Here is a 27,049-nt window from a genome sequence, read left to right on the forward strand (position 1 = left end):
GAGACTTGGACAGGAGAAATATGATTCATTTTTTTTAAGAGCTTAAAAGGGATTCCTAATTTAAACAGAAGGACATATTTATTCAGAGATTGAATTTAAAAAAACACATCCACAGCAAAAGAATTCTTACTCAAATGCATTTTCCTGAATTTGAAAAGAATCCAAATTTGCAGAAAGATTATCTGGTATATCCTTAAGTATCTAAGAAGAAAACAATTTGCAAAATAATAAGTATCTGGCAAATACTGCAGTTGAAATAATAAGTGTTATCTACATCTAATAATATCTGTATCTAGCTAAGCAATACAAGTTGGAGTATGTATTTCTGACTCATAATGTTTGCTTTGTCTGATTTTTAAGTTCTATTCTTTAAATGGATGCAGTGATCAACACTATGTATGACTCCTGTCATACAGGAGTTTCATTAGATTACCAGAAGTATGTCTCATACAGGAAAAAGTCAGTTGCTGATGTAACAGGATTAACCAATCCAGCACAGTGACCGGCCCACTTTTGACAGACGTTATATGTGAGTGTACACATGAGAAGTACAGTATAAAGCTTCGCATTATAAATACCACAAAGACGAACTTCAGCAGTTCTTAATGCACAATACAGCAGTCTCCTTCTGAGAGTCAGGACTAGAGAGGTAAAACTTTCAATCGGCTTTTTTCTTTTAAAACTGAAACTTTTAATTCCTGTGCATGCTGTAGCATACTGTTAGGGTTAAATGGAATGAATGCATAGACAGAGCTTTGCAGCTCAGGTAATTTTGTAGAAAGAGTCTGAACCACCATTTCTGTATGTATTCAAACGCATTTCTCTATGTATTTTTGTACATATATGTATATACATGTAAGTACAAATGCACTATGTATCAGCGGTATTGGAATACTCACTTTTAGAAAACCGGATTTGAGAAAGTTATGCTTTAACATTAAATCTGTCATCTTCATGACATTCAAGTAAAATATGCTTGAATATGTAATCTCTATGTAATAGAGATTGTATGCAATAACTGTATCTGTAGTATATGGCAAGCAACGTATACCCCACAGCAAGGAACCCAGACATACTTATCTGTATTTTATATTGATTTGTGCCTATCCCTTACTTTTCATCAGACACTGTTGGGATAGGTGCTATATTAGAACTATAAATAACTCCTTTAATTATGTCATCTGTTAGTACATCTAATCATGAATGCATATTTTCATCTGAAATTATTTTTTCGCCCAATTAAACTTTTAGTTCTATTTCAAGCTGACTTTCAGACTTCATATAATTACAACAGACTTCGGACTGTTCACAAGATCCAAGAAAATTCAACGTATTATAGTGAGGTTTGTGTTACAAAGATGTGTTTATAAGAATGGCTGCAGGGTTTATAATGCTGACAGACCTGTAAGTGTAACAGTACATAACAGTATAGCAACTGAGGTCAGTAAAACACAGATGAGGGGGTACTGCGGATGCCTTATAACAGTAAAAGACTTATAAAAGAGCTTAATTGAAAAGGACTTGCAATATATAACATTTGTAAGACTTTAGTTGATTGTTCAATTATTTCTATGTGTTTCATTTACTGTAACTATAATTTCTTGCCTGTCTCTTAGCCATGTGCCTGTAGTCATCTCAGGGAAATTAGAGACCTTTCAATGCTTATATTTATAAATTACTCCTTTCCATGGTGAAATACAATGGTTGACAGTAATATACTGGGAGTGGAATATTTGCTGGGTAGGAGGTAAGCACATCTGAGAGGTGTGTGAGAGAGAATGAAAGGAAGGAAAAGAAAGAGGGTGAATGCTAAAAGAGAAGAAGCTGCTCTAAGAAAATCTGTACAAATTAATGCCTGGAGGGGAAGAATCTCAAAAGTTATAGTTATAGCTGTCATTTTTCCATTACCAAATTCAAATGTAACCAAGTTTGCAAACTTCAACTTTGCTAGGTAAGGAACAGAATGGAGAGGATACAGAATGTAAAGGCAACCTAAAGCCATTGCAGTGACACAGGGAATGCCTTTCCACTGCAGAGCAAAGCCCTCCCAGGCATAAACTGACAAGGGGCTACCAACACTGGTTGAAATTCCTGCTTCTTGTAGTGCTTTAGATTTCTTTTAATTCCCAGTGTCTTATTCTAATATTATGATTGCTCTGTGTGATTTAAATGAATGAAGTAGTAAGTGCCTTCTAATAACAATGGGCCAAATGTAGAAGATCTTACTCAGCCTTCACTCAGACAGAATTATTATTGGCATCGATGAGGGATTTGCCTGAGTCAGAAGCAAGTATGATTTGGCCAGATGACATGTAACACTTTTCACCTTCAAAGCATTTTTCAGGCATTGCTTGATTAACCCCAAACCTAAATATATCTGCCCGAGAACTTCCAGGCACAGACTAGCATAGAAGTAGAGATATTACATGGCACTACCATGGCATATCATATATATGTGCTGTACCCACTTCTGCTTAGGCTTTCAGTGCCTGACTGTGCATTGCAGCTGGGGAGTGTATCATGTATTATAGAGACCTCCAAACAACTGTACTATTTTGTGCCTGTCAGATCTTTTGCCAGTGTTGATAACCCCCAGCATTTAGAAGTGAGCAGAAAAGATTTTTCTTCTACTCCAAGCAGAATAATGTTCTGTCCAAAATATTCAGAGCCTCTGCCCTCACCCCCGTCTCATTCACAAACTATTTAACATCTCCTGCTATCCCTAACAATACCAGTCAGGACCAAGAGCAAGGTGCTCATTAAAAATGTCACTCTTTTCATTCATTCATGTTTCCTCTGTTTAGTTAAGCCAGTGATACTGTTGAAGGAATAAAACAAACAAAACAAAAAAAAAAAAAAGAAAGGGAAAAAAAGGGGGAAATGACAGCTAGGGGGGCGGGGGGAGGAGAGTCAAACAGAGAGTAAAAAAAAGGGAAAAAAAGGAGTAAATTTACAGGAATGAGAAGATATTTTAGAAAGGGGGGAGGGAAGGAACCACGAGTAGTGATATTTGAAGAGAGGTGTGTGTTAGGGGAGCAATGAGCATAAGGAAGCCAGCCTGCCTGTTCCTCCCCCTTCCTAATCATAGCCTTTACTCACAGACAAAACTCCCTCCCTCTCTCATTCACTCACTCACTTTAGGCCAATCCGTCCTCTCTCTCTCTCTCTCTCTCCCTCTCTCTGTGTCTCTCTCCTACTCTGAGACAGAGTCAGAACTCTTCTCCCTGACAGCCACAAACATCTACAGCACTTATTGCATTCAGAGAGGGAACCTGCAAACAAAACTTCACAGAAAACTTTTGGTTCTTGTTCCAGAGAATTTGCTGAAGAGAAGGAAAAACAAACAAACAAACAAACAAACTAAACCAGCCCCCAAAAAAACTGCTCGTGAAGGGGGAGGAAAAGCAGGGCCTTTTAAAAAGGGAATCACAACAACTTTGCTGCCAGGATGCCTTTGCTTTGGAAGAGAGGATTTCTGTTGGTGCTTTGCTGGATTATAGTGAGGAGTTCCCCAACCCCAGGATCCGAGGGGCACAGTTCAGTCACTGACTGTCCATCATGTGCCCTCGCCACGCTCTCAAAGGATGTGCCCAGCTCACAGCCTGAGATGGTGGAAGCAGTAAAGAAGCACATACTGAACATGTTGCACTTGAGGGACAGACCTAATATCACCCAGCCAGTGCCCAAGGCAGCACTTTTAAATGCCATCAAAAAACTCCATGTGGGAAAGGTGGGAGAGGATGGTTATGTGGAAATAGAGGATGATGTTGGAAGAAGAGCCGAAATGAATGAAGTTGTGGAGCAAACCTCAGAAATCATCACTTTTGCAGAATCAGGTGAGTGCTTGAAAAACAAAACTGTAAAATATCTTTTGTGTCAGAACTGAAAAATATCCTTTGTGCCAAAACTGCAATTAACTTATTTTCTTCTCCTCAGAAATAATGTTTTCTGCAAGGTTGTAGGATGAGACTTGGGGGAAGGGAGAAGGAGGAATAGGATGGGGGGGGGGGGTAGGACTCTGAAGGAATTTGATTTTTCTGACCTAGTCTTGGCTGCAGATTACACTTGCTAAGCACAGTCAGTCACACAGGGAGGAAGCTGTCTTAGCAATCTTGAACATAAAGTCAGGCTGCAGCAGGGTCCTCCAAACTGTGTCTGTAAAGACAGGGTACTAGCAGTAAAGTGCTGGACTGCAGAGTTGATGGTGAAAGAAAAAAGGCTGTAGCCTTTCGGGGAGTTTATCAAGACAGAAAGTGAACTGCAAACTACTTGAGAAACAACCCTTTCATGTAAAAATTATCGTGGAAGTTATAAAATCAGATGAAGTAGCTTTAAGTTTTAGAAGGGAGAGGGCTTTTTTGTGGGTTGTTTTTTCTTCTTTTTTTGTCTTTTTTTTTTGTTAATTTAACACAGCATCTTCGGCAATAAAGAGTTGCAGGGACTGTCAGATGACTTCAATAGAACTGGACAAGTTGCTGTAGCTGATCCAATTTGTAATGCAGACTTCTGCATACTGGAAAAAAGATTCTGTTCCTAAAACTCTCCTGCCAAAAAATGCAACCTTGGTAGGGTGTATTTTGAACTCTTTCACAGTTCTTTTCCCCTTAACTCTTAGACAGTAAGAACTCAGAATAAATATATTTACTAAGTAAAGTCTTAAGATTCACTGCTTATAGGAAACAGCTCTAAAGTTGTACTTTACAGTCTTATTTCTACATGAATAGGACCAGAATCCATTTTAATTCAACATATATGTATCTGCATATATATCTGTGAGTGTATGTATGTTAATACATGCATCAATAGAAGTTACTTGCAATAAGTCTATCATCTAACTAACAGCAACTTTTTATGATGCTGTCTAGCCAAAGCATTTTTCCTGTTGCCAAGACGGTTTTAAAAGAATGTCATTGTTTTGTTTGGTACAGCATATGGTAGGCAAAGTATGCAAAGGAACTCCAAGCATTTTTGTTTAAAAGTTTGCTGCAGCAGTATAAACAATTAAGACAACACTCAGAGTTTCCAGTCCTGAAAACCTGTTGACTCAGATGTTCTGATTGCAGGGAAGCCATGCACAAGAAGTGTGCATGCTTTTAAGTGCTGACATTCCTGCTGGCTGTCTGATTTTCAACTGTACAAGGAGTCCTTGCCTTTGGAGTCCCAATATACACATTATCAGATCTTTCAGCATGAGAGCTCAGGCTTTTCAGTTTTTCCATCCCCTCCACTTCCAAAAGCAGGGAGAAGGTGTCAATGCCAGAGGTCATTAGAAGCAGGGGTAGCTCAACATTAGTTTAGATGAATTTATAAAAGCAAGGAAACCTCTAAGCTATCTATGAGCCGGATTCCCCACCTGGTTTTCAGCAGCTCGCTCTGAGCACAGTGGAACACATATGGCATGAACAGTGGTTTCTCTTCACTGTGTGAGTCGCAATCATTTGTAAACACATTATTGTCTCTCCTGAGCTCTGACACAAAGGAATTTGGAATTTGATATATGCCTACTCTGTACGACACCCTCCAACAGCGGCAGCTCCCGAAGCCATTGGCTCTCGGGGTCACGTGAGCAGCAAAAATCATGCCATTGCCCACACACTGGCCAATCATGCTGCCACTGATCCCCCGCCACCAGCCACCAACACTGACACGTCACTCGGCTTCATTTACATAGCGTTGTCCTACTGCTGCTACACAAATTGCTTGAAGAGGACTTATGCTATGGAGCTGCAGGATGGGGGCATCCACTGTGTGCTCATGCCTTCTGCTCCCTGCTGCAGTTATTTTCCTTCATACTAAGCTGACTCTGGAAGCCCAGGCAGGAAGGCTGCTCTGTGCCTTTTTTCCATACCTGCTACTCTTTGATTTGGGACGAGGGAGGGACACTTAGCAACACAGAAGCCGAGCTCTGGTTTGGGCTTATAATGAAAATGATAAATCCACTCTGTGGAGTAACTTCAGATTACTGAAACATATTCTTCATCTACAGCCATTCATATCTGGTGACTTGCTAACATCAGAGGATCTACCATGTTTTACAGGTGCCAGTGCTGCAACAACTTAAGTAAACTCTATCTGAGATGCTTTCGCCTCATGCATTGGTAGTTTTGCCTGTCAAATATTAAACTGGGGTTTTTTTCCTGTTAAGGAAAGTGAGGCAAAAACAAAGGCAAGTGACATGTCATACAGGAAATATGAGTTAAAAAGACAGCAATAGAATGTAGCCACAGGGACAGTCTCCACTTTTCATTCTGTGGGAACTGGGAATAGCATGAAGTTTAAACACCAAGCAGGAGAATGAACATGTTGTGCTCACAGCCAGGTTAATGTGTTTCCTGCTTTTAATGTCAAACTCACTCTGCCTCGATAGAGGGCAATAAGAAATCAATGAAAATGAATGAAAACATCTCACATTGTATCAAATAGAGGTCTATAAAAAGCAAAATAAGACCTCAGGATTCTTGTTCCTTTGGGTATGTCTTGACATAAACCAGCCTTTCCCCACACCTTTCTGAAGCCATATTTACTACATGCCTTTAAAAAAAAAGTAGTATTTCCATCTTTCATCAGCCATATTCTCAAACATACAAAGAAATGGAGTGAATGAACAAACAGTGCCCTGTGCATGTGGCTCTGGCCTGAGACTGCTATATTCTAAATTGGACCAAAATTCAAACAAGCACAGACTTCAGACAATTAGAGGGGAAATAAAAGCAGTAAACTAGTCTGAAGCACAGGTGTAGTTATGTCCAGGAAATCAGCAAAATAGTTGGCAGGTAGTTTTCACAGCTAACAAATCCAGACAGATCTCTGCAAAACTAATGACTGTGAGTATTGGGCAAAAGTTTACAAATGCACCCTACTGTCCTTTGGCACTCTTACAAGCAAAACATGAAAATTACTTTCTACTTGCATATCAAACTAAGATTATTAATCTCGATTAGTTCTGCTGTGAGGGTAGCTGTGCCAGAGCTCTGTGTGTCACTTCTTGGTCTTAAAAATAGTTTTTTGAGGAGAGGGGTCATACAATTTTGTGACAAGCAAAGCCAACAGGTTTGATAACAGAGATACTCGATACTTATAAATATGATTGGCTACTAACTCATTCATTATTTTAAGTACACACCGTATTAGGCCAATCTGGGATTTTGCCAACTGAATTTTAACATGGCAACTAAACTACCAATGAAATGGGTTGCTAACATCAGCCCCTGAGAAAGTGATAGAAATTACTGGATGGAAATACTGAAATCTAAAGGTTTATCATTAGGAGAAATGCCAGGAAAAAAAAATAAGAAGAAAAGTCTGACATCTATTTAGACCACTTCTAATATTTTGTACCACTTCATACAGAATTCAAGGTCAACTGACTTGATGATGTGATGCCTTCTTTCATGTGCAGATTGATACATGTGTGTACATACTCATGCCTTTTTGAAGAAGGCACTGACCCTATACAGCCAAGCTGGCAGTTCAGGAGAAGAAACCAAAGGATGTATCGCTTATGTATTTTGAATAATTTCAACAATTTTCTTTTGAAAAGAACTGTATTTTAGGGTACAGGTATTCATGCTGAATGAAGAACGGCCACGAGAGGGCACACTGCAAAGGCTTTTTGCTCCACACGAGGCAACCTTCCTGCAAACTCTTATTTTACCTAATTGGAATCTGAATCCCAGACATCTTTATGCTTATCTGTAGCTGCTCTGAGGGGAGCTCGTTTCTGTCTTCTAGGTTATTTAAAAGGCAGGGATTCGCTGGAGTGAAAAGTTGCAAGGAAAATAATGCAGGAAGGAAATAGGCAGAGGGGGAAAAGATAAACTGATAGATGCTAGAAGTGCTGGAAATCGAGAAAGATCAGAAATTATAAATATTATTTTTTACAAGACACTGAGAAATGTGACCATGAATCATCATCTGAGATTATTTTCTAACTTTTTTTTTTTTTTTTTTTTTTTTTTTTAATGCAGCCTCCTCGGCTTTTAGAAAACAAGCCTATTTTCCCTTGTTTTTTGGGTTTTTTTTTCTGTTTTTCCCCCTTGGCATACCAAATCAAAGGTTTCAAGTTTAGAAAATGAAAGCAAGTTACTTCCAGAAGAGGAAAGCGATTCCGTTTCATTGTATCAAAATGCAAGAAATCAGGGAGGTTGGCTGGTTTAAAGAACAACCTGAGAAAGTGCAGATGAATCTGGGAAGGTGGGAACCAGTTTAGAAAAACATACCTGAGAGAGACAGAAAGTACTGTATGTGTCCAGCTCTGTGTGTAGCCATGCCCGCAGTTTTGTATGCAAATGCAGTAGAGAATATCTGAATATGTGTTTGCCTATATGTGTGTATAAGCACATATATGTCCTTAATTACAGGTATGCCAGGGCAGACATGCTTATATACCTGTGCCTGTACCCACACCATTCCTGCAGATAAGAATGTGCATTCTTGTGTTTTCCTCTGTGCAGGATATACCTACCTTGCATACATGTAAGTGATTCATGCTGAGGAGTTCTTATATCCATATCTATATATAGAGATATGCCTATGAGAAGGCAATCTCATTTAATGCAACAGAGCTTTGCAACATTGATTTAGGATTGAAGCTTAGTCTACTGGAAGCAACTGGAAGTTCTGTTATTCATTTCAGTGGGCTTGGGATTTGGGCCTTAGTGCACAGAAATTAAATATTTTCATGAAAAGAGATGGGCAGCCTCTGATCCACTTAATTTTAGAATTTACATCAAATTATTACAAGTATGTGCAAATAAACTGCCCTCTAAGAAAAATACAAAGACGTGCTATTGTTTTTACCTTGGAATATTTTATTGGTGCTAATGACCCTAAGCTTTGCTTCAGCTATTTTAGACGTAAATGAAGAAATCAAGTTAAAAAAACCCTTCAACTAAACAAACACCTTTTTTGTTTCTAAATATTTAAAGCCATGTGGGGGAAGGGCTTTCAATTTGGAAAGGACTCAAAGCTGTGGATGTAAAGTGCTTCCCTCCTAACAAAATAGCAGAGGAGAGTCAAGGTTCACCAGAACTGAATTATTTCACATTCTGAATGACCTTGTCAATGCCTCTTTGGGTTAACTTTTCAAGAAAAGGTATTTAAATAAAGTTGCTGCTGCTTCCCCCCCCCTTCCCCCCATGAGTGCTTGGGCAATAGTTATTTTTCCTGCTTTTCTTTTTTGGTTTATTTTTTTCCTACAACAAAATCTCCCTTTTCTGGCAGCAAATGGTAGGTGAGCATAAAGATAAGATATTTATTAATTGTTCTATAATTTTGTCCTCCTACTGTAAGTGGCTACCGTAAGGGAGCAGGAATGAAAGTGTGCAACCTGGATGACCAGCCACATATGCCGAGTAAGGAATAATCAGAATAAATCATTTTCCAGTGATCCATAGGCTGAAATGCATTCACAGAAGTGGCCACTGTCTAATTGTGGCAATAGGACATTTGCAATAATCAGTCTGCCTAGGGGATAATTGCCAGTCGATAACACTAAATTCACTGAATAAATTCTACGCTACAAAGAATTCATCCAACTCCAGTGGTCACTCATTAGTAAACATTTTGAGCAATTATCTCTCAATAACCATGCTCTTCTCTTCTCTTCACTCTCTTTAGAGGAACCTTTCTAGTAACCTATTTTTTTTTTTCTGTCTCCTGGGGAACGGAAATGAGAAGTGAAGGGAAGGATGCTTTTGAATGTAATTACAGATTGGCACGCAGTACAAATTCCCCCAAATCTAAACATAGGCAGTAGTAAAGCTAGCAACTAAAAAAGGGGAAAAAAGCTTGCTTTGTATGGAAAAACAGTTCACTTACAGTATAATGTAAAAACGTTTCAAAATTAAGCGTCGATGAAGCATAGAAATTTAAAGTGACAGCTCCTTCTTACACACTGAGTATTTTTCAAAGGAAAATAAATCCTGTGTATTAAGAGAAATTAAGAAAAAGCCACATTATAATGTTAGAAAGGATAATCACTTTCACTATGATAAAAGCCTTAATAATTTTACAGCATATGGTTAAAAATTTTTTAAATATTATTTTACTCAAAAGAAGAGACCCTCAATTGTATATCTTAGACCCTACCCAGTATACTTGCTCGAACTAACAGGGCTTGATCTTGAATCCTGCTGCAAATTGCAAATAAAAGAACTTTGACTGCATAGTTAAAGCCAGATATACTGAAGGAAGGATCCTTAGCCTCTGAGGAAGAACACACTGGAGCTGCAGATTCCTGCTGGAGCCCAGCACGAGCTACCCCACGCAAGGCTGCTCCTCCAGTCCCCCTGTGCCTGGGCCCTCAAGGGTTCTGCCAATGTCTCTACTGGATCCTGTGTCATGCCTGTCACCCAAGTGCTGCTTGGGAACAGGTGCTGACCACAGAGTCCTGTGCATGAGCACTGGCCAGCCCTTCCAGAGATGGAGAGGAGGGTACCTGTGCAGGCTCCCCTCTACTTGCACGTTCAGGATTCTCCCCTAAAAAGGTGCGTGAGCACTAGTGAAGAGAAAAACAGATATGAGCAAACTCCCATGCTATATATACTGCTGCACTTTCTTTCCATTCAGTAACTCCTTCCATTAAACCTTTTACCATATATGCACTACTTCTTAGCGCTTGTATTTTTAACCATTTCTCACAGCATTTGCTGGTGTCATTCTCCATGCTAGACTGCTCCTTTGGCATCACAGCCACCCTCCTGGAAGGGACTTTGGTTGGGAGTAAAGCAGAGACATGACCTCTCAAAGTTTTGGGAAAAGGAAATGAGGAAAAGTAATCAAAAGGGGCCCAATGTAATCCCTTGTCTCCTTTTTCAGCTGCCTTCTGCTATGATAACAATCCAGGCTGTTGACATCGCTGTTTATATGAGTGTGGAAGTGATGAAGGCACTATCACTGTTGGACTGTGGGTCTTTCCACAGTAGTCAGGCAGGAGGAGCAGGATGATTAGAAATGGAAAAAGACCCTTGCAAATCAGCTGTGGCAAGTGTAAAGGCAAAACAAAAGGGTAAACAAAATGTAATTATGGAAGTGGTACCACCCTCAAATTTCAGGAATCTTCCTTTTACCTTCAGTTTGATGAAAAGTGTATATTTTCAAAGCTTTGATCCTGACCATTAATTCAGATCTAAAAGGAAAGGCTGCTAAATCCCTAAGAAATATATTGAGAAAATTAAATACACAGGACTTTTTTCCTCAGAACACTTGAAGAATTTATTCTATTGTAGCACTGAACCTTTTAGAAACAAAGATCCTGTTATAAAGTGAATGTGTAACCATAATAAAACCAGATCCTAAGGTCTCAATTCGGTTTTAGCACAGGCTAAACTCTGATTTCAAAATGAGCTTGTCTGAGAACAGTGACCTCTTAAAAACTGCAGGATTCATACCATTTGTGCTGTGTGATCGTAACAAACTAGTTGTGAATGTGGAGAGAATTCAGAAAAGCTTCGTTTTTTCCTAATGTGAAAGCACGCTTTTTATCCTCAACCTTGCACCATTCCCAGTCTCCTTCTAAAAAGAGCTATGAAAGGGAAAGTGTTTTTTAATTGCTATAAAACCTTTTATTAGCTATGCAGGTTTCAGGATTTTGCTTCATTCAGAAATATCAGGCTCAGATAAGTTTCCTGCATCTTTTATCTTTAGAATCTTAATCCGCCCTTTGTTTCTGAAAATGTAGCTAATCACATCCAGAGAGGCTGTTATTATAGCTAACAACCTTCGAGGAGGCTGTTATCCCTGTATAAGGACATGTCATAGGCTACCTTGCTCAAGCTCACTTCGCTCAAGTAAAGAAACAGCAAGAACTCATGTACTTCCACCGTACTGTTCAAATAGTTTTAGTAATGAGAAAGAATTCAACTTTCACACATAGAGGAGCATTTGAAAAGCTATTTAAGATGGTTCTGGAGATCCTGTTTCTTTCATATAGTATTTGTCAAAAAGAGTGCTTGCATTACTGTGCTTCTGGCCAGTGCATAAGGTAATTTGAATATTTGCTCTTGCAGATATGTCATTTCGTAACTATTTTCAACTCCCACTAGCATGGAAATAGCAGAATGTGAAATATGCATGCACTAGCACTTAACAGCATTAGGTTATTCTTTAATGCAGGGCTGCCTGGCTTTTCAGATTAGATGGGTCATACAGCTTCTTCCCCTGTTGAGACAGGTCTGCACACCCTGCCTGCTTTCTCCAGAGCAGATGACCGGACCAGTTTTTTTGTCCATGTCCAGCACAGCTGATCTGCTCATACACCCAGCACAGTTGATTTGCTCATGCACAGGGCCCCTGCTAGTGCCAGAACTGCTATCTGTGCCCAGCTTGGTTTCTCAAGAATAAAAAGTAAGTCTTGCAATTCCTAGCAATGTATGCTTATTCCACACACCAGTCTTATCTCTAGGGAAAGAGAACATCTGGGAAGAGACTGCTGGTGCCAGAACACCTTCTGCAGCTTGGTCTAAACCACCTTTTTTTCCACCAAGGTTTGCTTGGGTAGAGGCAGCAAGCAGAATGGGTTGGACGGAGAGTCTTGGTGGGCAGAAATCCACTCTTGGCACATCACCTGCCTTCAGGTTCCCTTGAAGCCCAGGTCCCCCTTAGAAAGGATTTATCAGGACTGTGCTGAGGAAAGGGATAAGCTAAAGTTAGAAGCTTGCTTTAGAAGAGAGAGACAGGCAGAATAAAGCCACAAGCTGGCTGGTTCTCACAGGCCTTAAAAGTATCCATTCTCATAGAGAATACTCTTTAAAACATCGCTGAACACAAGGCAACAAGTGTTTTGGACCAGACTTCCTTTGGGCTGGAGGAACGTCACTGTACAACTCCTGATGCTCTGAAACTGAGTCAGGAGTGAGATTAGTGTCTATCACCTGACCTCTGCGCGACCATAGCTGGAAGCTTTAACATAGTTTGATTTCCAGAATGGAACAAAAAGGCATTAGCCATTCAGTCATTATTGAATGAATCTCAATTAAAAAATAATAGAAGAGTAACTCCATCATGCCTCACAGTACTGGTACAGCTTGCTCTGTCTTTTTTATAAGCTACTTCCTTTTCTAGAGCACAGCCCTGCTGGTCCATGTAGCTCCCCGAAGAATTAATGTAACTCATTTTGGAGACTGGAATCAGTGTCTGTGAGAAGCAGTTAATGCAAACCATGTGTTTCCATATCTCAGTGACAGTTAAAGTCTACAATTTTACACTCTCACTTAGAGGAAAAAAAAGCCAAAACACTGTGCCCTTTGGACACTGTAATTCAGAAGTGTCTCTCTCTTTGACCTGAAAATGCCAGGAGGGAATGCTGAAGGTGTCAGTGCCAGTACTTTACAGATGAGAAAAGCAACAGGTAGCTCAAAGGGCAGCATAGCCTGCCAATAAAGTTCAGAAATCAGCAACTCTTGAATTTGCAAGTGAGCACAAGGTAGATGTCTCTTGTGATTTGCTCTACATCTGTCTCACCTGAGAATGGGTGAGCCAGGAAATGGTCAGGGAGCCCATACTAGTGAAACCAGTTGCAGTGGGAAGCAAGCAGAAGAGCCTTGCTACAATGAGGGCAATTTTTCCTGTATGTCTCCAGCTACCTCTGTTTTGATCACCACTTGCTGTCATTAGGGTGCAAAATTCTGGTTCACTGACAAGAAGAATTACTGCACAGAAAACTGGGCAAACAACAATGGGTAATGAAAAATTGATAATTATGAATATTGGTTCTTTCTCACTAAGGTCAGATACCTGTACATTGCAAATCTGTTATCCCAGTCCATCCTGGCCCCCATGCTGAGAAGGAACAAAAGACATCATCAGGGCTTTTTTCTTTGTCAAGAAAATAGAAAAGCACCTCTCTTGAAAAAATAATATCACCACCATCCCCCAGTTAATTCATTCTCTCTTAACTTCTTCATGCTCTAGTGATCAAATCATTAAAAAGCCCTCATTATTCATTCCAACTTCTGCCAGGGATATGAGCTCTGTATCTGAGAAACACCTCCTCACCATCACAATCATCATCATGACATCTCAGCAAGTTGATACAATTATGCCAGAGAACCATCCCCATAATTATACAGTTCTTTAGCTCATTTCTCAGTGTATTCACCATTACTATAATCACAGCAAGTACAGTGTGTTAAATTAGGAACAGGATCTACAGCGAACATCTCACAGGATGAAGAGTCTGCCTGCTGCAATTCTTCCATTCTTTACAATATAATTCTGCAAACTTCTTAAATCTGAGGCTCATATTTCAGCATGTGTTTGTTTTTTAAACAATTAACAGTTACAACTCCTTTTCAGATGCATATGAAGGATGTCTTTTTACAAAAGAGAAAGGGCAAACCTCTTTCCCACATAATTTCCGAAGTATTGCTAAAGAATTGTCAGGACTGGACCTCATTCCCTAACCAGCTATTAGGTACAGATTTTTATGCATTTGGTACATATGGACTGCCATCATAAAGCATTTTTGCCTTTCAGCTAACAGTGATCACAAAGACAGCTTAAGCAAATGAACTCTTAGCAGCCACTGATGCTTATTTGCCATGAGATGCTTTACATTAATGACCATATTGCTACTATAAAAAATGCTCTGGTTAAAATATTATGCTGGAAAACAACAGGCAAATATATACTTTTCTAAAAATAGAATTTTCACAGAATACAAACTGAGGAGGGGGTGAAGGAAGGTTAGAACAGAAGAACCATAAAAATTTAAAGAGCCAAATAGGAAACCTAGGGCACTTCATGCCTGTGGCAAAAGTAACCGAAGTCTCTTTAACAGAATGCAAGCAGACATACTAACAAGTTCTTCCTGTCTATTTTCATTTACCAAATCAGGCACAGCCAAGAAAATGTTGCACTTTGAGATTTCCAAGGAAGGCAGTGAATTATCGGTGGTGGAACATGCTGAAGTGTGGCTCTTCCTGAAGGTCTCCAAGGCCAACCGGAGCAGGACAAAAGTCACCATCCGCCTGTTTCAACAGCAGTGGCAGCCAAAAGGCAATTCTGAAGGAGCAGAAGACATGGAGGATGTGGGGCTGAAAGGTGAAAAGAGTGAAACTTTGATTTCGGAAAAGGCAGTGGACACCCGTAAAAGCACTTGGCACATCTTTCCTGTCTCCAGCAGTGTCCAGAGACTCCTGGACCAAGGCAAGAGCTCTTTGGATGTGCGGATTGCCTGTGACCTGTGCCAAGAGACTGGAGCCAACCTGGTGTTACTGGGCAAGAAGAAGAAAAAGGAAGATGATGGGGAAGGGAAAGAAAAGGAAGCTGGAGAATTCACAGGAGAAGAGGAGAAAGAGCAATCCCATCGGCCCTTCCTGATGATGCTTGCCCGCCACTCAGAGGACCGCCAGCACAGGCGACGGAGACGAGGCCTGGAGTGTGATGGCAAAGTCAACATCTGCTGCAAGAAGCAGTTCTTTGTCAGCTTCAAGGACATAGGATGGAGTGACTGGATCATTGCACCTACAGGATATCATGCTAACTACTGCGAAGGAGAGTGTCCCAGCCATATAGCAGGTACATCTGGATCATCATTATCTTTCCACTCCACTGTCATCAACCACTACCGCATGCGGGGTCATAGCCCCTTTGCCAACCTCAAATCATGCTGTGTGCCCACCAAGCTCCGGCCTATGTCCATGCTCTACTATGACGATGGCCAGAACATCATTAAGAAAGACATACAGAATATGATTGTGGAGGAGTGTGGCTGTTCCTAGACGCAGGTGCGCTCAAGACCCTTCTTGTTGAGAGGAAAATGTATCAAAAGCCCAAGAAGTGGAAAGACAAGACACTGTATAACCTTTTTTTGAGTGAAACAATCATCAGACATATAAGCAAAAACAAAAGAGAGAGAGAAAAGAGAGAGAGAAAAAGAAAAAAAAAAAAACTTACAGAGGATCAGAAAAGACTTCAGCTATAAAAAAGGAAGAAAACTTCATGAAGCTGGGCTTGAATAAGACAGGTCTGAATGGTGGTATGGGTTGGGGATTTCCCCTTCCTTTCAGTATGCTCCTTATCTTGTTACATAGTATACTAAGCATTAGTTACTGCCAGGGGAAGGAAGTTCTGTTCCCTCTCTTAGTTACCCATCAGTTCAAGCCACGGTAGCAGTTCACCTAACCTGCAGCAATTTGGACAGAGTCCAAAATGTCATTGAAAAGCCATGTGTATGATCATTACAGTCACTGGCGCTTTCCCCCCACATTTACAGAGCAACTGAGTGGGTGTGTAGTGTTTGTATATATATGGCTATGTATTTATATACATGTCTCTATATGTACAGACACAATACGCATACATACACTTAGTATTTTTCAAGGGACAATAGCGTGCAGGTGTATACACCTTCTTCTTCCACACTACATTTACAAAAAAAAAAAAAAAAAACAAAGTAAAAAGGAAAAAAAGAAAAATGAAGAAAAAAACAGAACAAAAAATGAAGAATAAAAGTTACATTCTGTAAAGGTGCTTCTAATGTTAGAACTATGCAACCTAGATGGTTTGAAACTGTTTACCTGTGAGAGAAAGAAAAAAAAACAGAAAGACTTTTTTTTTTAAATGGAAGTAACTTGTTTTAAAAAAAAATCTTCAGTGAGAGATACTTGAAAGGAACATGTTTGTCCATTTACTGGAGTCAAACATTTCTATATTTTGTAAAAAAAATTTTTAATCGTTTACTATTTGCACTACAATGGTGTCTGACCTGTCTAATCCTTATTTAACAATTATTTGCAAGGGAGGGTGGTTGGGTGTGGGAGGGGTTGAGAGCTGCACTTATTGTGAGCTATACAAGAACTGCTACAGCACACAAAATAGCTATTTTTATTATTATAATAATTATTATTATTTTGTACCTTAAAATGAATAGACACATACACCAAAGACATTTGTGCAAGCCTCTAAAAAGTCTGTCTGTGGTTGGTACCATTCACCTGTAATGAGTTGAATTAAGAGTCAGTGGGTTGATTAAATTCAGGCTAGAATATCTGTTAACTACTTAAATTCAAATAGTGCCCTCAACAGAAAATTGCCATTTCAAGTAACGTCTTACTTGAAAAAAGAAGTAAAAAAAGAAAAAAGAAAATCCGTGGAATTTGGATCCAAGGTGCTTGGATCTGAGATTCATCTGAGCTTAATTATACTGTTTTGTATGTACAGCACTAAACTTGGCCCCAATGCACAGCAACTGTGCATTGTAGGGAAACAGCTTTGTCCAAGGGATATACATACATATGTATATATTTCTGTATGTATATATGTATGTATACACAAGGTATAAGCACTTCTGGCTTCATTTTACTGTTCTTAAAACAATGAATGTTTGTGTGCAAAGCACAGTATGTTAAAAGATTGTTTGTTTTTTACTGCCAAGTGAGAGGCTATATGTTCAAAATAGTATTTGTGCAAGAGAAACCTAAAGTGCTGGTATACACTTAAAAAGTGTTGACGTAAAATTGCAAGCAACCTTGGGCCCTGTCCACCTCTGCTCCTGCAAATATATAGAAAATGGCAGTTGTGGTTGGATTTCTGTATGGAATTTCTTTGCTGAAATACTGGCTGTCTCAACCACCACCTTCTAGCATGACAACTCTTAATGCGTTTGTGCATTACCTGTAAGACCTAATTTTCAGTGTCAACACCTAACCTGAAGGGTCCAACCCATAGGGCATAGGTAGATAGTTGTTGTTTTTTAAAATTTTTTCTGTCATATTTAAGAATGTTAAACTTACAACATTTGTCTTTGGGTAGGGGGAGATGATAAGAGGGAATGGGAGAAACCTTTAGGCCCTGTTTACACTGAGCTTGATAACCCTGAGCCTGAAGCTTCAGACTCTCATAGGTTTGCCGAACCAAGCCTCAGTTAGCTGCGTTCTGATGGGACAGGCTTCTAAATGCCTCTCCTGGAAAGAAGCACTGACATGGCTCCTTGTCTTGTTGAGAGCACAGTCTGTTACAAAAAGAAAAAAAAAAGAAAAATAAAAAAAGAAAAATGATAGCACAAACTAATCCAGTCACACTGGCTAGGGATAGTGTGTTAGCACCTTCATGGCGAGAACCGTGTTTAAACAGTGTAATCAGGGCCTTCATTTTTTGTCAGCCAAAACTGTTTGTGTGTGCATGTGTGCGTGTGTGTTTTCTGCGTGGTGCATCTGTATGTGCGCATGGGTGCATGTCTGCATTTGTATGTATCCATGGAGATAAAAAAAAGAAAAAAAAAAGCAAGAAGGAAAGAAAGAAAGAAAAAAAATGCCCTTTCCTCTATTGAATAGATATCAGCATACATGCTTATAGCTAAGTTTTCTATCTAATTTATTCCACAATATTTAGATTGCATAGTACAGCTAATGGGTTATACATTTATGTACTTTTTATAAAACGCATTTTTTTACAGACTTGTTTGCAATTTGCAAAAAAAAAAAAATTAAAAAAATATAATTGGTTAAACACTAAATTTGTCACTAAAGTGTTCTGTAAAATATCAAGGCTTTCTGATTTAAATTATTTGCAGAAGTTTGTTGGGTTTTTTGTGTTTTCTTCCTGGGGAAAGGGAGGGATACCAAATGCTAGTAGGAAAACTATAAAAAAAAATAAATGCACAACTAATTTATCTTTATAACTTAGACCAAGTTCCTGGCCCTGCATATTTGAAGCATGTGGCAGAATTGCTGTTGATTTTTCTAGAAGCGGAGCCAGGCTTTGGAACAGCAGGAGCAGGGACACAGTCTGTGAGAGCTGTTGAGGAGAGTACATTTTAGTTCACTGGTCTTTGTAATTGGCCTTAAAATTGGATGCCCTAGAACCCTTATTCATATCATTAGATGTCCCAGAACTGTTACTCATGTCAATAGGCCCTTTGATGTCTACTGGTCTCCTTAGAAAAACTTAGTAAAACTACTTACATGAGCAAAGGTGTGCCAGGGTGAATTACAGGTTCCTTTTGCTGTGGGCATTGTGAAGGGAGAAAAAGGATTCTGAATGAATGGCACCATAGCCAACACTGTTTAATCTAATTATTTAAAGGAGGCTGTTTGCATCATGGTGGATGTCTGAACACAGTGGTAAGGGAAACAGGTGAGATGGCTCAGATTGATACAAATTATTCTCAACAGTAATTAGAGAATATTTGAGACCTGAAATCCCAGAACCTTCCCCTAGATGACAATGGCAAAACTTCCTTTGGCTGCTAGCAAAGTAGGTTTAGGCTCATGGTTTTTCTGTCGACAGGTGAAACAGCCTTTAAAAAAAGAATTCTGATCCTGAGTTTGATAAAAAATTTAATGTGGTGAATAGGGATTGGCCTGGAAAAGATGAAACTTCGAATTGAGGAAAAAAAAATAGGATTTTAGATATCATGAGTGTCTTTCATGATAGATACGCCAGAAACAGAAGAAAATTTTCAAATCAAGAAGTAACTGTTCCCAAGCCCTACTTTTCAGCTTTCATTTGTGTGTGTATACTAGTCACAAATTTTAAAGATTTCTCCCTCCAATCTCTAGAATCAGTCATGGGGTTTTGATTTGTGGTCAGAGTTATTTAAAGTAGGGGGAAATGAAAAACTGTACGATAAAGTAAAATAAGAAATTGGGATGTTAATCAAGACTGACTGATTCCAGCAGAACACCCCGAATCTGATAATTCAATTTAATTAAATCTGCATGTACTTAAAATAGCATTGGAAATTGTTACCATATTTAAGCAGTTGTTCTAGGGCATGCAGCCTCAAAAATTACTTCTCCTTTCAGGTATGACTGTACCAGAAAAAAAAAGAAAGGCTCTTAACTACTAACACATTCCTTTACATATAACCTACTGACTGTTTATATTGAAAATACATTTTCAGTATATACTTAATCACAGAAATGTATTTGTTTAGTACCTCCACAATCTTCTTGCTTGACAGTTGACCACATTTGGTTGCCTTTCCCCATCTCCATGTCAGATGCTCACTGGATAGAAAGCCTAAGAAACTGGCATAAGTGCATATTAAGATGTTTCTTTGTGAGAGCTGAATGTATTTGTATTCTTCAGATTTACAAAAGGAAATGCTTACAGATGCTTGTAATTATTGTGCACTCATATGTCACAGAATACTGGTCTAGTGCCCAAAACTGTAGAACTGAATGAAATGGGAGTTTTGTCATTGACTTCACCAGAAACAGTCTCTTACCAAATCACTGCAAAGTAGGGCTCCATTACATATACCTCCTTTTTTTGTATTTTGCTGAGAATTAAGCTGTCACATTCATTTAACAGTGACACCACAAGACCATGTGGAGGCTAGCAGCAATATCTCTTAGGTAGAGAACTTCAGGCATTTGTAAAGTCTATCTGCAAAATTAAAAATTTATGGACTATAGTTAGCCATGTGGAATTGTGCCTTACTCTGTAAGTAATGCCATTGATTTTCAGAGGATCTCCTTTCCTAGAAAGTTACCAGTCAGCATCAATAAATTGAGCAAAATCTGTTTCTGAAGTGTAGGTAGATATGATGGAAATGACTAAGTTCTTTAACTTAAACCTCATGTCAGTAGTGTGCATCAGTATAAGAATCAGATGCCAATCAATTTCCTTACACTGAAAAAAGCTTTACTCCCCATATGCTCTCACAGCATTTCAAGTGGAGTAAAACATTTTCAATATGAGTAAATAAAATCAGGATTTGACCTTTTGCGAACAACTAGAAGCAAGGTTTTCATGGGCAGAAACAAGCAGCACTTCTGGGTTATATAGCTATTTATTTTTTGAGATATAATGAATCTGTGTTAATTCTCAATGGGTTTCTTTGTATTTAAATACTTTCAAAAACAATACATTGACAATGGGTTGAAGATATATATATACATATGTATACATACATATTATATATATGTCTACAGTATATATATACACACAACTATATATATGTATATACATATATATAAATTATGAAAGCCAAGATATTATGAAGCCTATTTTGTTTCTATCATTTTGTGTTTTGTTGTTGATATTATTATTATTGTTATTATTATTATTTTGCATACTACATGCAGTGCTTTAACCAATGTCTGTTCGGCTAATGTAATTAAAATTGTTAATTTATATGAGTACATTTCAACTATGTCAATGGTTTCTTAATATTTATTGTGTAGAAGGACTGGTATTTTTTTTATTTACATTATGTTTAAAGAGGTAACAGTTTGATATGTTCTCATTTGTTTATTTTAGAAGTTATTTATTTTCACGGCATTCCGTCTGGTATTTTGATATTTGGAAGGCATGCTACCTATACTTTGTACAGTTAGTGGGCAGTATTCAGCAGCTCCCAGTAGATTTTTAGGCCCTATATTAAGTAAAAAACCTATCTGGGCTTTTTATTTTAGATCTTTTCTATTGGTTTGCCAGGACCACTCAGTGCACTTATTGCCAGACACTCTGCCTGCGTGACCAATTTATTCCTACTGTATTTACCCAGGACAGAGGACCAAAACCAGCTCTGGTGTAAGTCCAGTGACTTCAATGAAGTTATACCAGAGATGCATTTGGCTCACAGAGAAAATGCTTGTGCAAATCAATGCAAAGAAAAGGCAGAAAGAAAGAGTCTTTGCATTTGGAACGGGATTTCAACATGTTAAAAATGTTTGGATCAGCTATTACATTATTTTACTTTGTTCTTTTTGTTATTTTGCTCTTTCTTATACAACAGCAGCAACAACACAAGTGAAATAAATAAAGGGAGTTTCACCAAGCCTTGTGTAATTGTCCCTTAATATGCATTCCTTGTTGGGAAATACAGGGGAACTTGGGAAATAACATGTGGGTGCCTCTTTGGACTGAACAGTGTGATATCTTTCTCTTCAGCATGAATACGTTAAATGGACATTAGAGTTCATGGCCCAACAAGTAATGGAATTTTAGGTTGTTCACTTCTCCTTGTGAAACACATGCAATACAAAAGCTAAAGCCAATTGCAATTTCCCTTTGCCTGCAGACTGTGAGGTCTTCAACTATTATCACCAAAATTCCCTTGAATAACCCAGAACTAGATGCTTACACAGATAAAAGGAGAATTTTCATTACTGTGAAAAAAAAGTTAAAAGTTGGAAAGCTGTTGGTTCACATGGGTTAGTTTATAAAGTAATTGGTAGTCAGATTAAATGATCAAAGAGGTCTGATCACAAGCATCTGATCTCTGATAATTTCTCTAAGTGAGAAATTATCTGAATACTCTCATATTTGAAAGTAGAGTGAATTTATGAACAGTTTTCACCTGTCACTGCATTCCTATGGCGATAAATGGACTTCTGCGATATTCCAGTGGGGTGAGAATTGGGAAACAAGAATTCTGAAGTTGATCTTTCTTTAAAGAGATTATTTGCATGGTGCTCAAGCATAGGCCACCACAGCTATCAGCAGGCCTTTAAATAATTAGGCACTGAATGACTTTCTATAAAGGCTGGAGAACTGAATTGGTTTCCTCTTACTGAAAATATATTGAAAAAAAATCAATGCAATCAGTGCTAGAGAAAGCCTTTGTTTTGGGTAGAACTAAGATATATTTGAATATTTGCTTCTTTCCCTTCATTATGATGGCTGTTTATACAGTTGGACTCAACAATCTTAAAGGACTCAACGATCTTTACAACCTAGATGACTCTACGATTATTATGGCCAGGAAAGAAAAATCCAACTGGATTGGGAAGTTGCTCTAACAGAATAAAACTATAAGGGTTACTTGATTCCAACTGCTAGTGTATTAACCTGGTACAACTGAAGTTTACACTTCAGGTGTAAAATGGAACTATCCTTTCTCTATCATGACACAGAGTGCAGTACTAGATAGGGCAATACAGATTTTTTCCACTTTCTATCGCTATTTTATTTCCTTTTTACTTTAAGAATGCTGTTGAGAACTGTTGCTATTGTACAGCCTTGTTGAAATGCTCCATCTGAAAAGAACTGTGGGGAACTAAGAGCTGCCTTTTGCATTGGTAGAACAATCTAATACTGAAAAAACCTATCCTAAACAAATTAGATCAAGTTACTTAAATACAAAGGCAGATAACACCAAGTGATTTGGGAAAACAGATACATGGATAGTTTCTACTCAGTGTGGATTTCTAACCTGAGAGGAGTGTCTTCCCACTACTACTTGAGCTATTGAGTCGCTGGGTTAGTTTCAGTGCATATCACAATTCTTCCCACACTTGTCACTGGGCTAAAAGAGTCAAAGTTTTGGTAGTTCTCCAGCTGCCCTCAGTGATTCATTTCTTACTTAAGTTTGTCTGTCTTTTGGAAATACAAACACAGACTGATTTTAAGTACTGCCTAGCGGTCAGAGTGACTGTCCTCCCTTATGCTGCTGATGGAAATATAGCACCATGATCAAATCCATGGCTTGCAAATACGTGCTGCCCAACTTCTATGACCTCTGGGTGGTTCACAGTTTCAAAAGAGCTGTATTTGTCTCATCTCTCCTGTCTACTATTGTTTTTCATCAGCTTTGGTAGAATTGCATTGACTGGAAAAATAGTGCAGGAAGACATTGTCTGCTAGAGAATCCCAAATACTATCTGCAGAACAGAGTTAAGTGAACAGTGATGTTTCCCTTTCCCCTCCAACAGCCAGTGACTATGAGCACCCGAAGTAAAAGGGTTGGGAGAAACATCCACGTGGCAGGATCCAGGTATCTTTGTCTTATGAGGACTGTGAGAGGGAATGGGTTTATTTTGTCTTTGAAAAGTGGACATGGGCAAATTCAATCCACTCTTGTAAGACCCCACCTAGAGTACTACATTCAGCTCTGGGGACTTCAGCATAAGAAAGACGTGGACCTGCTGGAGTGAGTCCAGTGGAGGGCCATGAAAATGGTCAGATAGATGGAGCACCTCTCCTACAAAGACAGGTTGAGAGAGCTGGACTTGTTCCACCTGGAGAAAAGAAAGCTCCAGGGAGACTTTAGGGCAGCCTTCTAATACATAAATGGGGCTACAAGAAAGCTGGAGAGGTCTTTTACAAGGGCCTGTAGTGAAAATACAAGGGGGAATGGCTTCAAACTAAACAGGGTAGATTTAGATCAGATGACAAAAAAATTTTTCACTGTGAGGGTGGTGAGACACTGGCAAAGGATGTCCAGAAAAGGTGTGGATGCCCCATACCTGGAAGTGTTCAGGGCCAGGTTGGTTAAATGGGGCTCTGAGCAACCTGGTCTGCTGCAAGGTGTTCCTGGCCATGGCAGGGAGCTGGATGATCTTTAATGTCCCTTCAAACCTAGGCCATTTTATGATTCTATGAATTTTTTAATATATCTAACTCATTCAGTTCCTGGTGCATGAGAAAATTACTATTTCTGAGAAGATAGAAATGTATTTTAACAGAGTTATGGCTTCCAGAATGTCATATAACAGCAGAAAAAACATTTTAGCTTTATTCAAACAAGAAAAACATCCAGATGAAAGTTGGCAAGAGCTGTCTGCTCAAGGGCCCCTCTAGGGATCTCCACTAGTATCTAGTAGAGATCCCTAGAGGGGCCCTTGAGCAGACAGCTCCTCCCCAACTTAGACACACAGAAGAGTGCCTCTTATGGCTGAATTAGGATGCAGTTGGCTTGATCTTAATGAAGGCAGATGGGTGTTACAGACCTGGATGGCTTAACTGAAAGCAAAATCAAGTCCTATTTTCCAAGAAAGATCACTGAGTATAGAAGAGCAGATAGTAAGGTGGTAGAAAACATGTACACTTTACTGAACTATATATGAGAAGTGATCAGAGTTGAATGCTTTTGAAAAATGTGAAGATAACTGAAATCGGGGTAGAAGTAGAAAAATTCCAGCTACAGAATGCAATTTCACAGTCTTTCTACAGAAGGAGCCCATTCAAAAGTCTGAATCTTAGCTCTCAGCGGAGTTGTGTGCCTTCTTCACTGACACAGTCCTTCCCGTAGTCATTTCAGCCTCAGAAATGACACAGTACAGGAAGAAGACACAGCACCACTTTCAGACATCAGGCAACTCATTGCTTTTGCCACCATGAAAGTGTACAGAGGCCACAAATGTATTTGAAGTCTGGGCAGACAGATTGGTTAAGAAGTGACATATCACACTATTTCTATTTTTTTTTTTTTTTTTTTTTTTTAGATTTCTAGCAGATGACACAACCATCAGAAGCAACTCAGGCCCTTCCCAGCAATGGCAAACTACCTTAGTATGAGTCAGGTTCAAATCTGGCATGCTTCCAGATGCATAGTGTTTCATGCAAATCCTATTCCTTTCTCACGCTTTCAGTGGGCAGCCTGGTCATTTGCACATAGCTCTTGTGGTGAAATTGTCTCTAGGCTTAAACTACAGGCTTTGCTCCATTCCTATTTCTATAGCCAAAGAAAGTACCCTCAGGCATAGGAGCTTTATGCCACCCCCACATGTCTGGACAGGAAGAAGGGATATCAGATAAATAAATTAATTATGTCAACAAATAAGAGACATTCTCTGCAAATAGAAACTCCAAGTCCAAACAGGAGTAGCCCAGCACTAGACCTGCCCTGCCAGTGACCCACCCAGGTACTGAGAGGGTCTGTAGAATCTGAGGAAAAGTAGAGTGTCGCTGTTGAGCCGCTAGCGGAGAAAGGACCCGGGTTCTCAGTGTGGCAAGAAAAGAGAGATTTATTATTTTGATTCCAACTTATATAGACTTTTCAGAGGTCACCCAGATTGGTCAGTCAGAAACTTCCCCCTAGGCCTGATTGGCGAGGCCTGAACTGTCCAAATCTCAAAACAGTGTTTCAATAACATCCAAACTTTATCTTTGTTTATAAAACACAAGAGAAAGTTCTCATGGGAAAGACCTGTGCTAGCCACAGTAGAGGGACTGCAGAGAGAGGAAATGCAGCAAGAGAGGAGGGCTTTCAATTACCCCCTTGAAGTAACAACCACATCAGGATATGACGCAGAGATTTTTTTTCTGCCACAAGTGGCTTCTTCAGGGAGCATCTAGACAAGAAGAAAAGAAGCAAACTTCTATGATCAGTAATAACCCAACTCAATAATGTATTATCATAATATTCTGAAATGGGAAGAAGATATGTAATACTTATTCATCTTTCTACCTACTTCTGCTACAGCAGAAAAAGAAATTGCAAAATCCCATGAAGACTTCAAGAAGCTAAAAGGGACAGTTGAATATTTCAAAGCAGCTTGCAGACTGTTTAAGGATACTGCAGTAGAGTTACAGTACTGAAAAAGAGCCCAAAAGCCAATATGATGGGTCAGTAGAATAAAGTTATATTTGAGAAAACAAAATGAACACAAATGTCAGTAAATAATTCTAAAAACAGATAAAATTAGAAAAGAATGAGAGCAGCCTGAAAAATCCATATCTAAGAATGAGCTAAAAGATCAAATAAGATAAATGACAATAAGGGTCAATGTTGTGCTTGCTGTGTGGAAAACCTGTTTCATTTCTATGAAGGAATTAACAAGCTCATGGAAACCACCCTGTCCACTGATATAGTCAGCTTGGATTTTCAAGGAGGAATGTACAAAGACAACTCACTAACTCTTCCAAAATAAACCAACTCATCATGGAATAAAAAAGACAGCACACACACAAGTAGTAGTTTTAATTAAAACAGTTGAAAGAAAAGGAGAGATGTCATTAGTGCCTGGCTCTGCATTAAGGACAGTGCTGTGAGCATGAAAATCTGGAAAAGGGAATGAAAAAGGATGGTGACATGAAGTTGTTGAAGAATTTCACAAAATAATGAAAGAGCATCTAAGTATCAGTAATCAAAGAATCATGGAATGGTTCGTGTTGGAGCGGACCTTAAAAATCCAATTAGTTCCTATCCCCCTGCTATAGGCAGGAATGCCATTCTCTAGACGAGGTTACTCAAAGCCCCATCCAACCTGGCCTTGAACACTTGCATAGAAATGAGCTGCATGCATAGAAATGAACTGTCCCCCAGAAAAGGGAGTTGCACCTTATAATGACCAGTGTGAGCTAAATGTTCATCATCAGTAAGAAAATCAAGCTGAACACTTTATTAAACTGGTTGGTATAGCTGGAAAATGCA

The 27,049-nt window shown here is 39.0% G+C and overlaps 1 protein-coding gene and 1 long non-coding RNA gene across 2 annotated transcripts in view; one reads left to right on the forward strand and one right to left on the reverse strand.

The window, feature by feature from the left end:
* Nucleotides 1–23,267, reverse strand: part of LOC146441375 (uncharacterized) — an 81,980-nt gene extending 58,713 nt beyond the window's left edge. Inside the window, exons 1-2 of the long non-coding RNA XR_014849874.1 lie at nucleotides 23,108–23,267; nucleotides 19,883–19,973 (exon numbers count right to left, since the gene is read on the reverse strand). This is a non-coding gene — a long non-coding RNA (uncharacterized LOC146441375). The remainder of the gene's footprint in view (nucleotides 1–19,882; nucleotides 19,974–23,107) is intronic.
* On the forward strand, nucleotides 529–21,730 carry INHBA (inhibin subunit beta A). Its single transcript, XM_085051570.1, has 3 exons — nucleotides 529–649; nucleotides 3,316–3,836; nucleotides 14,836–21,730. The coding sequence occupies exons 2-3, from the start codon at nucleotides 3,449–3,451 to the stop codon at nucleotides 15,720–15,722; spliced, it is 1,275 nt and encodes a 424-aa protein (XP_084907696.1). The 5' UTR covers nucleotides 529–649; nucleotides 3,316–3,448; the 3' UTR covers nucleotides 15,723–21,730.
* Nucleotides 23,268–27,049: the final 3,782 nt, after the last annotated feature.

Source organism: Lichenostomus cassidix, chromosome 2, assembly GCF_008360975.1.
Source record: "Lichenostomus cassidix isolate B80296 chromosome 2, HeHo_3.0, whole genome shotgun sequence".
Lineage (NCBI taxonomy): Eukaryota > Metazoa > Chordata > Aves > Passeriformes > Meliphagidae > Lichenostomus > Lichenostomus cassidix.

What these genes read in the sequence shown, in the direction of transcription:
- INHBA (XM_085051570.1), top strand. Translation starts at nt 3,449, where the DNA reads ATGCCTTTGCTTTGGAAGAGAGGATTTCTGTTGGTGCTTTGCTGGATT. An exon ending in CATCACTTTTGCAGAATCAG is followed by an intron (nt 3,837 to 14,835) that starts GTGAGTGCTTGA and finishes TTACCAAATCAG; the next exon opens with GCACAGCCAAGAAAATGTTG.